At 46.1% G+C, this 12,942-nt stretch overlaps 1 protein-coding gene across 1 annotated transcript; it reads right to left on the minus strand.

The window, feature by feature from the left end:
• Positions 1–6,879: 6,879 nt before the first annotated feature.
• Efcab9 (EF-hand calcium binding domain 9) lies at positions 6,880–12,205 on the minus strand. The gene is made up of 4 exons (XM_032913997.1): positions 12,070–12,205; positions 8,491–8,639; positions 7,619–7,795; positions 6,880–7,108 (listed from the first exon to the last, which is right to left on the minus strand). The coding sequence occupies exons 1-4, from the start codon at positions 12,203–12,205 to the stop codon at positions 6,920–6,922; spliced, it is 651 nt and encodes a 216-aa protein (XP_032769888.1). The 3' UTR covers positions 6,880–6,919.
• Between the last annotated feature and the right edge of the window lie 737 nt (positions 12,206–12,942).

The raw sequence follows: 12,942 nt of genomic DNA on the forward strand, positions 1-12,942 counted from the left end.
TGTCTTTGCCTTTGTTCCTCTATTCTGGTAGTCTCCTACATCCTAGAGGGAACTGACGGGTGTTTTCTCTAAAACCGGTAGTGAAATCATGACCACCAAACTTAAGCTCTGCTCCACCACATGCTGCAGGGCACTTAGAGGTGTGTCTCACCAGCACTGCAGCCTTGGTCTAAAATAAAATGTGTTCACCAGGATGGGGAAGATGCCTCAGTCACTACTGCCAAGGAGGTACTGGAGTTCAACACTCAGCCAGTTGGATCAAACTGAGGAGCTCCAGTTTCAATGAGACCTCTGCCTTGAGAGGACTAGACACCCAGTGCCACCCCTGGCCTCTGCATTCACATAGCCAAACAATGGTGGACGGGGTATGTTTTACTTTGTGTGTGTTGTGCAAATTTTTCAAGTTTTTCATGGTCTTTTAAATCTCGCCAGGTGTGTTTGTGCTCACCTCTAATCGTAGCTTTTGGGTGGTAGAAACAAACCGAGTTGGAGGACAGCTCGGTCTACGGGAAGAGTTCCTAGCCAGCCAGGGTCTAAGGAGTTCCTCTCTTTAACAACAAAATCTGTTGGACTCTTTATGGCCTTTGGGTTTCTTAAAGGGCCTTCCCATTACAAAGGATACCAGCCTCATTTAATTTTCTTTCACTACTTCATTCATTGTTATCTGGAGCTTATATGTGTATGGAAAGGTTAGAATAGACTGTGGCCCCTTTTCTTGAAGCTACTTGATAATTTTCCTCCATCTTTTCCATGGTTAGGGAAAGGTAGCCTTCTTAGCAAATGGGCATCACTCAGCTGGTCTGATCCTGTGTATTTTTCTTAGACAGGGAATTCAGTTCATAGCCTCTTTGGAAATGGCTAGTATCCTATGACTGCCATTGGGGTCTCTTGTGATAAGATGTTAGACTGTCATCTCTAGTTCTGTTGGAAGAGCCTGAGCGACTTGTCAGAGGTTTGACACAGTTGATTTGGCCTTGCTTAGTCTGAAGTGTGAGGCCTAGAATGGGGAGAACCCATGAGAACCAAGCACTAGGGGAAGAAGTGACTGCTTTGCTTAGCTAATGCCCCGTCAAAGTTCCTTCTAGCAGACAGTGTATGGAAGAATCTGCCTATCAACCTGGGCTGGAACCTTTACCAGGCCAGAGTCACTCATAGTCTCCACTTGCCCCTCCCCATAGCCTGTGTTCTAGAAGACTCATGTGACTAGGAACTTGTATGCAGTATGATACAGTAGGAAAACTGCAGACTCGGACTGGAGAGATGGCTCAGAGGTTAAGAGCACTGACCGCTCTTCCAGAGGTCCTGAGTTCAAATCCCAGCAACCACATGGTGGCTCACAACCATCTGCAATGAGATCTGATGCCCTCTTCTGGTGTGTCTGAAGACAGCTACAGTGTACTTATATATACTAAATAAATAAGTAAATCCTGATAAACACAGGATGGAGGCCAGGACCTCACACATGTCAGACTTACTGCTGAACTACACTCCAGACCCTATGTACTCGTTTTTAAAATTTTTTTAAGTCACTAGGATAAAAAAAACGAGCTGGAGAGATGGCTCAGTTAAAAGCTTGTTCTTGGGGCTGGAGAGATGGCTTAGCAGTGAAGAGCACTGACTGCTCTTACAGAGGTCCTGAGTTCAATTCCCAGCAACCACATGGTGGCTCACAACCATCTGTAATGGGTCCAATACCCTCTTCTGGTGTGTCTGAAGACAGCTACAGGGTACTCACACATAAATAAATAAATCTTAAAAAAAAAAAACAAAAAAAAAAAAATTTTTAAAAAAGTGGGAAAAAAGAAAAAAACAAAGCAACGAAAAAAAAAAAAAAAAAAAAAAAAAAAAAAAAAAAAGCTCTTGTTCTTGCAGAGGACCCGGGTTTGATGCCCAGCACCAGCATGGCAGTTCACAACTCTCCCTAACTCTTTTCAATGCCCTTTTCTGACCCCTGAGGGCAGCCTGCATTCACATGGTATGCGGTCATATATACTTAAGCAAGCAAATTACTCAAGCACATAAAATAAGTCTAAAACTTTCTAAAGCAAAGTAAGCCCAGATTGGGTTATTTTCTTTGTATTCTTAGTCCCAACACAGTATCAGTTGACTGGTTTGTTTGAATTTTAGTTTTTACACAGAATCTCATTTATAAATTACATAACCCCTGGGGTTGGGGATTTGGCTCAGTGGTAGAGCGCTTGCCTAGGAAGCGCAAGGTCCTGGGTTCGGTCCCCAGCCCCGGAAAAAAAAAAAAAAAAATTACATAACCCCTGACTCCCTTCTAGAACTACTAGGGAGTTTTGTGTCTTGAGACAGTCTTACTACAAAGCTTAAGATGCCCTCCTAATCCCTGCCTCAGCAAACCACTGACCTTTCAGAAGCCTCCAGTTCATGAAGATGCTTTGAAAAGGAATGTTTTAAAATTTGATGGGATGTCAAGATAGCCTAGCAGGTACAGGCATTTGTCCCAAAGCCTAACAAAGTTTGATCTCTGTAACAAAGGAAGGATCAGAATCAACTGGCAAGCTGTCCTCTGACCTCCACATGTGGGTTATAAGACACCCTGAGTCTTTCCAAAGAAATCTGGTGTTCTGTTCATTATACCTTTACAGTGCCCCCTGACTCCCATGGGAGAAATGACAAGTTAACCATCTACTCTCTTGAGCCCTCCCACCCCCACCCTCACCCCCACCCCCATTCTCCGTAAAGTGCTGTATCTGCTCTGGGAGCCATTATCCTTTGTTTAGCTCAAGACCATCTGGGAGGAGAGACCTCTGAAGTGTCTTCCTGAAGAATCACACCTAGACCCTAAAGGTGCCCCCTGACAGAAGCCATTTAGCCTCAAAAGAGAACCAACACTAGCAGTAAGTTCAGTGGTGAGGCCCTTGGGCTTGGCCGGTCTCTGTCATTTTTTTCACTTTGGAGTGCCAGCCTGCAAAAGCCTAGTGTCCCTGTCTACCTGGCACAGACACTGTAGTAACCACAGACCGTTAATGTTGGAAGGGCGTGGGGACCGCTAAGGTTGCTTGCAATTTCCCTAAAGCAATGTCTTTATCTGTATAGAAGGGATTGAAATGACCAGTTCTACCTTGAGTTTGGCTTTTCCTGGTTCCCTTCTCACTGTGGTACCATGGTAAGAAGCAGCTACTGCCAGTTGCATTAATATTGCTCACAAACTTGTTAGCTGAGTCCCTGTTTGGGAATGAGGCTTTACAGTAACTGGGTTTCATGATTCCCAGTTTGACTTGCAGAGAAGGGTCTTGGGTGAGCCGAATCTTCATACATTGGTGGCATAACCAGGTTTAACTATGCTGTTGAGTAGCAGATCAATGGTATTGGGAACCCTCCAAGTCTCTGCTTGTCTTGAGGTCCTAGGTAAAATAGTAAGGCCTAGGGGCTGGGGAGGTGGCTCAGCACTGACTGCTCTTCCAGGGACCCTGAGTTCAATTCCCAGCAACCACATGGTGGCTCAGTGGAATCCAACGCCCTCTTCTGGTGTGTCTGAAGACAGCTACAGTGTACTCAGACATAAAATAATTCTTTTTAAAAAAATACAAAGGCCTAGGTAACTGTCACCTGGATAGCCTGCCATTATAAACTTTCTAATGCCAAGATTGATTACGTATTTGAAAATATGTACATTTATACTTTGAAAATAAGTACATTTAGTACTTCCTGCACCTGTGTATATGCTTTTATGGTATTTGCCTTTAGAAGCTGCCCCTGGGATGGACCCCAACTTAAGAGAGACACCTGCATCTATTTAAAATAAGACTTCCATTTTGAATAGGGGGTCTAGTAAAGTTTCCAAGACCTTCCTGGGAACTGACATCCTACTTGGCAGAAAGAAAGACGTGTACATGGGTAACTGACATCCTGGTTAACAAGACATGAATGTTAGACAAGTATATGACAAGTATATCCTGGTATATGACGAGAAGAATAGAATATTAGACGAGACAAGTCCCCTGCCACAGTTGAACACCCCAACCAATGGAAACAGGATAAATGTACAACAAAGACATGTTCCTAAGGAAATCCCCTATCCCTAAACCCTGATTGGTGGAATAACTTTAGAACAGATGTTTGTGGGTTTGGGGCTTAAAAACCCTGTAGGGTCTTAACTCAGGGTCATGGTTCAGTTCCTGAATCCTGACCATGGCCCTGGTTGACCAGTCTTGGGGTGTATGCTCAATAAACTATCCCTGTCTGACTAAGATTGGAGTTTGGGTTGTTTATGAGGCGGTTCCAAAACCCCCAACAATAAACCATCTGTGTTTCTTCAGCCTTCAGCCATGTTCCTCAGAGACTTGGGAGTGAGAGCTGTAGAAATTAACACTAAACAGCATTTTTGGCCAATTGAATTGCTAGCTTAAAATGTAAAGAGAAGGGGCTTGAGACCCCATACGAACAACAATGCCAAGCAACCAGAGCTTCCAGGGACTAAGCCACTACCCAAAGACTATACATGGACTGACCCTGGGCTCCAACTGCATAGGTAGCAATGAATAGCCTAGTAAGAGCACCAGTGGAAGGGGAAGCCCTTGGTCCTGCTAAGACTGAACCCCAGTGAACGGGATTGTTGGGGGGAGGGCAGTAATGGGGGGAGGATTGGGAGGGGAACACCCATATAGAAGGAGATGGGGAGGGGTTAGGGGGATGTTGGCATAGAAACTGAGAAAGGGAATAACATTTGAAATGTAGATAAGAAATACACAATTTGATAAAGATGGGGAAAAAATACAAAAATTAAGGAAAAGAAACTTTCTCCAAATAGCAAAAAAAAAAAAAAAAAAAAAGTTAAGAGAAGCTGGAAGCTGGAGCGATGGCTCAGTGGTTAAGAGCACTGACTGCTCTTCCAGAGGACCTGAGTTCAATTCCCAGAAACCACATGGTGACTCATAACCATCTGTAATGGGATTCAATGCCCTCTGCTGGTGTCTGAAGACAGCTACAGTGTACTCATATATATAAAATAAATCTTAAAAAAAAAAAAAGTAAAGAGAAATCTGGCTTGGTGGAACATGCCTGATCCCAGTATCTAACATATAGGTTCTGATGCAGGAATATCACAGGGCAGAGGCTAGCCTGGGCTACATAGTGGGACCCTGTATCAACAAAATAACCTCCCCAAACACAACCAAAACACAGCCAGCCACAAGTCCCATGGGCTCAGACCCCAGGCTGTGAGTACAGGCAGCTTTAACTGACCTTGAGTCTGAATCCTGATCCTAACTAACCTGTGAGGCAGGTGTTTGGATAAGTTTCTTAATTTCTCTGGGCCTTGGTTTTCTCTTTTATAAACAAAATAGCTCCACATAGTTGGCAGGGTTCAGAGCAAAAGTTGTGAGTCAATCATGAGCTCGCTTGAGGGCGACTGCATTGGGGGTTTGGGATCCTGGTGTGGCATGGAGCCTTTCTCAGGGAACACAGAGCCTGAGCTGGAACTGTGGCGTCCACTCCTGCAGTTCCAGTTAACCCATGCTGGGGCCGATCAGTCTGGGCTGCAGTCTCAAAGGAACATGGTTTCAAAGAAAAAAGAAAGAAGCAGCTTCCGTGTCCTTTAAGTCAACTTGCCTTGTTGCCATTGGCCAACCTGAGTCTTCTGGCATCCAGGCGTGCTCAGCCTGAAGAAATAAGTTTCATAGATACAAGAAACAAAGCTGTAAGAACAAGGTCCTGGGAATACAGGAGCGAGGTCTTGGTGGTCAGAGTGACCAGGCTTAATGGAAACCAGCCAAAACAAAACAACTGTTCTCTCTACCCCTCCCTGTAGATGTCATCCTGACCTTGCGGGACCACCCAGTTCCTTCCCGCTTCTGAGGAACTTTCCAACTTAGCCCTTTCCCAGTGATTCTCCAAGGCCAAGTGTAGGACTGGATGAGGAAAGTGACCGACTAGGCCAAGAACAGCCCCTTGAGCAGGCCAGCCAATACCTGACAAGATCCTTTGTCCTGTGTACCACCAATGAGAATGAGCCAGCTAACCCTGTTGCTGGTCTGCCCTCTGTAAAGAGTAAAAGTTGTGTGCTTTTTGAGTTCCGGGTTGCCTCTCCCTTCGAGGATGAGCAACCCCACATACATAGATCATTAAACCTCTTGCCATTGCAGCGCTCTCTTTGTCAAGTTGTGTTCTGTGGGTTGCTCTCCTGAGGTAAGGCCACTTGTCTTACAACAAGCCTAGAAATGATCCCAAGAATGGTGAGCCCTTGATGAAGAGGAAGAAAAGGCCTCTTTGTTTTAACGGCTGGGCTCTAGAGCCATCAGGTCTCTGTGAGCACAGCCTGCTAAAAAGCAGAAGAAAAGCAGAATGGCTGCTTGGGGCTGAAAGTGTAGCTCAGGTATAGACACCCACTTTGATAGCTGGGTAGGAAAAGAAGACACCTTATAATTCCAGCACTTGGGAATTGGAGGCAAGAGCCCTAGGTGAACTTCAACCATAAAGTAAGTTTGAAACCAGCTTGGGCTACATAAGACTCAGAATCAAAAAAATAAATTAAAAAATACTCAGGGCTGGAGAGATGGCTCAGCGGTTAAGAGCACTGGCTGCTCTTCCAGAGGTCCTGGGTTCAATTCCCAGCAACCACATGGTGGCTCACAACCATCTGTAATGGGATCTGATGTCCCCTTCTGCTGTGTCTGAAGACAGCTACAGTGTACTTATATAATAGATAGATAGATAGATATCTAGATAGATAGATAGATAGATAGATAGATAGATAGATAGATAAATCTTAAAATACTGAGTTTGAATGGAACACACCTTTAATCTTAGGTTCTCAGGAGGAGAACATCTGTGAGTCTGATGCCAGCCTGATCCTGAGTCGAATAAATAAAACAGACAGACAGACAGACATGTGCTTCAGTGCTCTACTTCACTGTGGCCATGTTAACTTTAATTAGTCATGCTCACTTCTGTGTCACAGGAGACTCCTGTGGCTTAACACGGATGAATACAACTTCTTGAGATGAAGATACTTCTCTTTATCTTTCCTTTTGTCTTTTTCTTTCTCTCTCACTTCCTCTCTTTCTTTCCTCCTTTTCTTTCTGTCTATGGATTTGTCCGTGCAGAAGATTGTGTACAGCTTAAATTCCTTGTAATTGAGTAGCTGTTATTGTGTAGAGGAGGAAAATGTTACAAAGTTTAGTAAGGTGGTAATTGTATGGCACTCTAGATGCTTGCAGACTTAGAGGTATAGGAATTGGGGCAGTTATGGGCTGAGAGGGGTCCAGGAACAGTCAGACCGTGGGAGCAGGGTCACTTTGTCAGGTTTCCGTAGCAGCCACCACTTGCTTCCCTTTACAAAGACAGAAGTGACCATCCTCCCAGAGCCTTTTTAGAATTCTTCTCACTTGGTTCTAGCCTAGAATTTCTTCCTTTCTGTTTATTCAAATCTATAAGCACTTGCCTGGCCCCTTTAGGGTACCTCCTCCAAACCTCTCTAATGTGTGTTCACACTACATGATAGGAAATTTAGTCAAGCCTTTCTCTGCCAGGCAGGGCCCGTTGGCCTTGAGTCCCTTCCCAGTCCCAGTCTGTTGCCAGACAGATCCACATCTTCCCCACCACTGGTGCAGGACATGGCCCTCTGCCCCACGATTCCTGAAGCTCCACTTACTCGGTCACCTGTGATGTCAAAATCATGGAAAAGGTCTCGGAGTTCCTGCTTTTTAATATTGAAGAGAAACCTGTAGTTTTGGAAATTGGTCACACCTATATTCAACTCCCCGTCCAAATCAAGCAGATCGAAAACAGGCCGGGAATGGCGGTACATAAAGTGATCTTCCAGATGGTTCTATTTTGAGAGAAATGTGTGAGAATATTGGTGCTACCTGTAGGGTGTTACATCAAGGTGTGTATGGTCACAAGGCATTTCCTAGAGAGCTCCGAGCAAAGGGCAAACTCCCAAACACGGGGAAAGGGCTGTATGAAGAGGGCCAAGGGCCAAGAGAAACTTGGAAGTGATCAATTGTGCTTAATTAACAACCCAAGCTGCCACCTTGCATCGTCTATCTCTCAAAGCCTTGACCTTGGTACTTGGGCAAGATCCCTGTGTTCAAGGAGCACAAGGTAGTGTCTCTTGGTGAGGTGAAACACGGAGAACACACCTCTTCCTTTTAGCATCAGCAGAAAAGTCTCTGAGTCAAAGGACCAGGGCAGGAGTGAGTGAGGTATTTGGGAATGCTTTGAAGCCTGTTGGAGGACAAGCAGGCCAAGAAAGGTGGGCAGGAACAACATTTTCCTTACAAGTTTATACAGGATGGGAGGGCTGAAGATGGTGGCCACTGCTTCGAGAAGCGGGTAAGGTGTCGGAAAGTGCAGGCAGATACTAGTCAGGAACTAAAACTGAATTTGTCATTTCTTTTTCCTTCCACCCATCTGTAGTGGTAAAAAGGCATCCCACTGTGCTTTCTCCTCAGTGTCTGGCTTTGTCAGAGGAGCAGGAAGCCCAGCCCCTTCTCACCTGCCCAGGCCAGCCCTGGTACTTGCCTGATGTGCCAGCAGTATGCAAACCAGCACGTAGAACTGGTCAAAACCGATCTCTCCTACAGCCGTCCAGTCTAGGAGGTCGAATATCATCTTGATCTGTGAGCTTCTCAGGTTAGTCACGTGGCGGAGGAAATGAAAGAACAACACATCTGGAGCAGAGGGGAACGAGTCGGAGTGTTTTAGCTTTTTTTTTTTTTTTTTTAAGTTCTTTTTTTCGGGGCTGGGGATCGAACCCAGGACCTTGCGCTTCCTAGGCAAGCGCTCTACCACTGAGCCAAATCCCCAACTCCGAGTCGGAGTGTTTTAGAACAGTCCCAAAATACTTAAAGCAGGAGCCACATAAGACGGCGGGTGTGCCGGGAGCTCCCTGTATACAGGAAGAACCTTCCCTAACGCCACAAGCCTTTAGTTGCCTTTGCTGTGGGAAAGCAGTGTGCCAAGTTCTGAAAGCTGGGTGACAGTTGACTTACATGCCCAGATATCATGGGACTGGTCAGTGCTTGGCTCCTGACCCCAGGCACAGATGGTGACTTTGCAGTCACCAATGACAGGCAGGGTGCTGATTAGTGACAGAGTGCTCTTTGGAAGAGGAGAGAAGGCATCATTCTTCCTTTGCTAAAGATGTCGACAAGGGGTTGGGGATTTAGCTCAGTGGTAGAGCGCTTGCCTAGCAAGCGCAAGGCCCTGGGTTCGGTCCCCAGCTCCGAAAAAAAAAGAAAAGAAAAGAAAAAAAAGATGTCAACAAATGGGCCAGAGAGATGGCTCTGCCAGGAAAGACACTTGTCATGCAAACCTGGAGACCAGAGCTTGATTCTCAGAACCCACATAAAAGTGGAAGGGAGAGAACAAACTCCCGAAAGTTGTCCTCTGACCTTCCAGTGCAAAGAGGTGCCACACCCATCATGCACATGCACATACAGACACAGACACAAGATAAGTGCTTAAGGATGCTAATGTTTACCTCAGCTTTTCCCGGGGTTCTTTGAATCCAAATAGGAAAATCTGAAAAGGTGGGACATGCTCTCCTATGAGTCCCTAGAGTTTCTGTGCTTACTCAGAGCAAAGGCTTCTGGGTATGGAGGGAGAGAGCCTTCCTGTGCTCTAAGCACTTTCGATTGCCACCTCTCAGCAAGCCCTGAGAACCTGATGAGGAAGGCTGTAGCACACCCAGTTGTAAGCCTGTCGAGCCACTCAGGGGTCAAACTACAGCCTCCACTTCAGGAAGTGTGAGATGGGCAGCGTCTGCGCTGCTCCCAGCTCTAGTGGGATGTGACTGCTGCCGTTGGTCTGTGTGTTTCAGTGGCAGAGCTGGGGCTCATCCATGAGTCAGCCTGGTGGGCTGTGCACTATTGAAATGAAGCAGCCTTTTCTGTGCATTAGTTAACACATATTCAAACAGATACATATCTGAGGAAAGTAACTTAAAGAACAGGATTTTTCCTTTCTTTTCTTTTCATTTGTTTTTGCTTTTTTTGTTGTTGTTGTTTTTGTTTTGTTTTGTTTTTGAGACAGTTTCTCTGTGTAGCCCTGGCTGTCCTGGAACTCACTCTGTAGACCATGCTGGCCTTGAACTCAGAGATCTGCCTGCCTCTGCCTCCTGAGAGCTGGGATTAAAGTCGTGTGCTGCCACTGCCCGGCTTCAGGATTTTCAAGTGTGACTTTCCGTGTGGTTTCTCCTCTATCCTTTCGTGTAGTTTTGCTTTGTTTCGTTGTTGATACAGAGTCTCATTGACAGCTGGCCTGGAGCTCACTAAGTGAAGCCTTGGTTGGCCTCAAAAGTGTAGCCATCCCGCCCATCTTCTCACCTCTTCATTACTAAAGCTATCTGGAGACCTGGGTGCCACAGCTCCTGACAAAAATCTCAGCACTCAAGAGGCTGAGGCAGAAGGATTGCCATTAGCACAAGCCCAGCTTGGCTTATAGAGTCAGACTCTGTCCTTTTTGTGGCCTCCATGGGTCCCAGGCACAAAAGTGGTATACAGATATACATGCGGCCAAACAGACACATAAAATACCTTTGAAAATATTTTAAAGAAAACAACAACACCACCAAAAATTACCTCTGGGCCCCACTGAGTATGTAAAATACGAACGTCCTCTCTGCCATTTGCTCAAGGCAGGCAGGAGCACGGTGAGTCTGTGGTCACAATGTCAGCTTTGGTCTGATGGCCACTTGGCCTTTCCTCCTGTGTGGCCCACTGGGTGTTAACACTCAAAGCAACATACGGTATACACACGGGTGGCAGGGTGCTCCTGGAGACGTGTCCTGGGGGGACCTTGTAGCCATGGAGCCAGTACTGCTTTGCAGTAAGATGACTCTGGTCACCCCAAACCCCAAGGCCTGGAGCTGCTCTCCCAGGAAGCAAAGCGTAAAGCTGTGTCCTCTCTCAGGTCACTGTCCCTAACCTTGGTAATCGGATAGCAGGTGTGGACCTCCTGGATATTGTGTCACTGGGGAATTATGTGGTTACTAGGGAGATGAGACTCTGTTGCACAAATGCCCTAAGGAGACAGCTCTCTGAGGGACAGCTTGGTGCCTGAAGTTGTCTTCTCTGGGAAGGAGCGGTCTCACATCTCATGCCAAGTGTACACACAGAGGAAAGCAGGCTCCACCTGTGGAACAAAAGTGTCTTCCATTCAGTGTTTCTTCCATTCTTGTCAGTGCTGGGGCCTGGGCCCAAGCTAAACCTGTCAACTGCTGAGGTTCAGCCGCTCCCCTGTTACTGACCGAATGGCTTCAAAAGCCTTCACGGAGGGAGGGCTTGGGTGTGGTACGCACACCTTTTAACCTTAACTCTCAGGAGGCAGAGGCAGGTGGATCTCTGTGAGTTCCAAGCTAGGCCAATAGGCCAGGCTACATAGTGAGACCTGCCTGTCTCAAAAAGAATCAATCAATCAATCAATCAATCAATCTCACAGGTGCTCTTGCTCATTCTTCACTGTGACATTTTCCTCTATGAGGTGACAGTGATGGTTGGATTGATCAAAAAAACAAACAAACAAACAAACAAAAACCCTTATTTAAATCGAGGCTCAAAAAGGACCAGGGTGTTTCAACCTGGCCTTCTGTTAGTGTATGGACTCAGAGCTGAGGGGGCAATATTTTTGGTAACTCCAATAGCAAAGAAGAATCTGGTTAAAAATCAGTGAGTCTCAGGTTGGGGATTTAGCTCAGTGGTAGAGCACTTGCCTAGCAAGCGCAAGGCCCTGGGTTCGGTCCCCAGCTCCGAAAAAAAGAAAAGAAAAAAAATCAGTGAGTCTCAAAAACAAACAAACAAATGACATGAATGTGGGAAGGAGGGGAATGTGAGGTGGGAAAGACACGAGAGAGTAGGATAAGAAATTGGGTCTGGAGATGACATGTTCATTGAATCACCAAGAAACTGTGGGTAGAGCCCAGCCTGACCCCACAGCCTGGGGTCCCATTCTCTGCACTGAACTGTCATCTGTCCCCTTCAGCAGTTTCTCTACAGGCTTCCTCCACAAGATGAAGTCAATGTTAAGGAGATCGTTCTGGGTTCTGTGTGAGGCGGGTGGGGGTGGGGTGGGGTGGGGTGGGGGCGGGGCTGGGGGACTGACCATTCAAGGTGTTCCTGTGGTGCACGTCTAGAAGGTGAAAGTATTCCATCAAAGCCTTCACGTTTCTCAACGACAGCAAACAGTAGATTTTGTCCATGTAAAGGTACCACAGAAAAGACCCCTGAGTCAGTTTCATGGCTGCAGCTTTCGGCCAGAGGCTCTGGCAACCTGACACGGAATGGAGAATTCCGTCTCAGAACTAGAATGTTGGACAGGGTCCCCAAGATGACCTGGCAGAACTGGAGGGGACAATAAGAGGGAATGAAATGGCTTTGTCACGGCTCTCCAGCTTCGCCGTGGGTCTTTCCTGACTTCTTGTGGCCTTTTTCTTTGACCCTAAAACAGCCATTCTAATTGCAGGCTGTTCAGACAGGAAGGGCCACCTGAGCCAAGTACCACAGCAGCTCAGGGAGCCCTGATAGATGGTGTGCCCAGTAGGAAATAAAATGGAGACTCATGTGGGTGGAAAGATCCTCAAACAAGTATACTAATAAAAAGCCAAAGAGAAAAAAATGCATGTTTGTATATATGTTTAAATTACACACACACACACACACACACACACACACACACACACACACACACACACACACATCAGTATATTTGTTCCCTATATAGGACTATATATGTATGTGGAGAGAGACTGTCTCAATATCAAAATCTTGGCTCACTGGTAACTCACTCTGTAGACCAGGCTGGCCTTGAACTCACAAAGATCTGCCTGCCTCTGCCTCCCAGGTACTGGGACTAAAGGCAGATGCATCTATGCTTGGCTCAAGAAGGAATTTTTACTTTTTTAAAAAGATTTATTTATTTATTATTTATATGAGCACACTGTAGCTGTCTTCAGACACACCAGAAGAGGGCACTGGA

Source organism: Rattus rattus, chromosome 9, assembly GCF_011064425.1.
Source record: "Rattus rattus isolate New Zealand chromosome 9, Rrattus_CSIRO_v1, whole genome shotgun sequence".
Classification (NCBI taxonomy): domain Eukaryota; kingdom Metazoa; phylum Chordata; class Mammalia; order Rodentia; family Muridae; genus Rattus; species Rattus rattus.

What these genes read in the sequence shown, in the direction of transcription:
- Efcab9 (XM_032913997.1), bottom strand. Translation starts at nt 12,205, where the DNA reads ATGAAACTGACTCAGGGGTCTTTTCTGTGGTACCTTTACATGGACAAA. An exon ending in CCACAGGAACACCTTGAATG is followed by an intron (nt 8,640 to 12,069) that starts GTCAGTCCCCCA and finishes CCTCTGCTCCAG; the next exon opens with ATGTGTTGTTCTTTCATTTC. An exon ending in GCATACTGCTGGCACATCAG is followed by an intron (nt 7,796 to 8,490) that starts GCAAGTACCAGG and finishes CTCTCAAAATAG; the next exon opens with AACCATCTGGAAGATCACTT.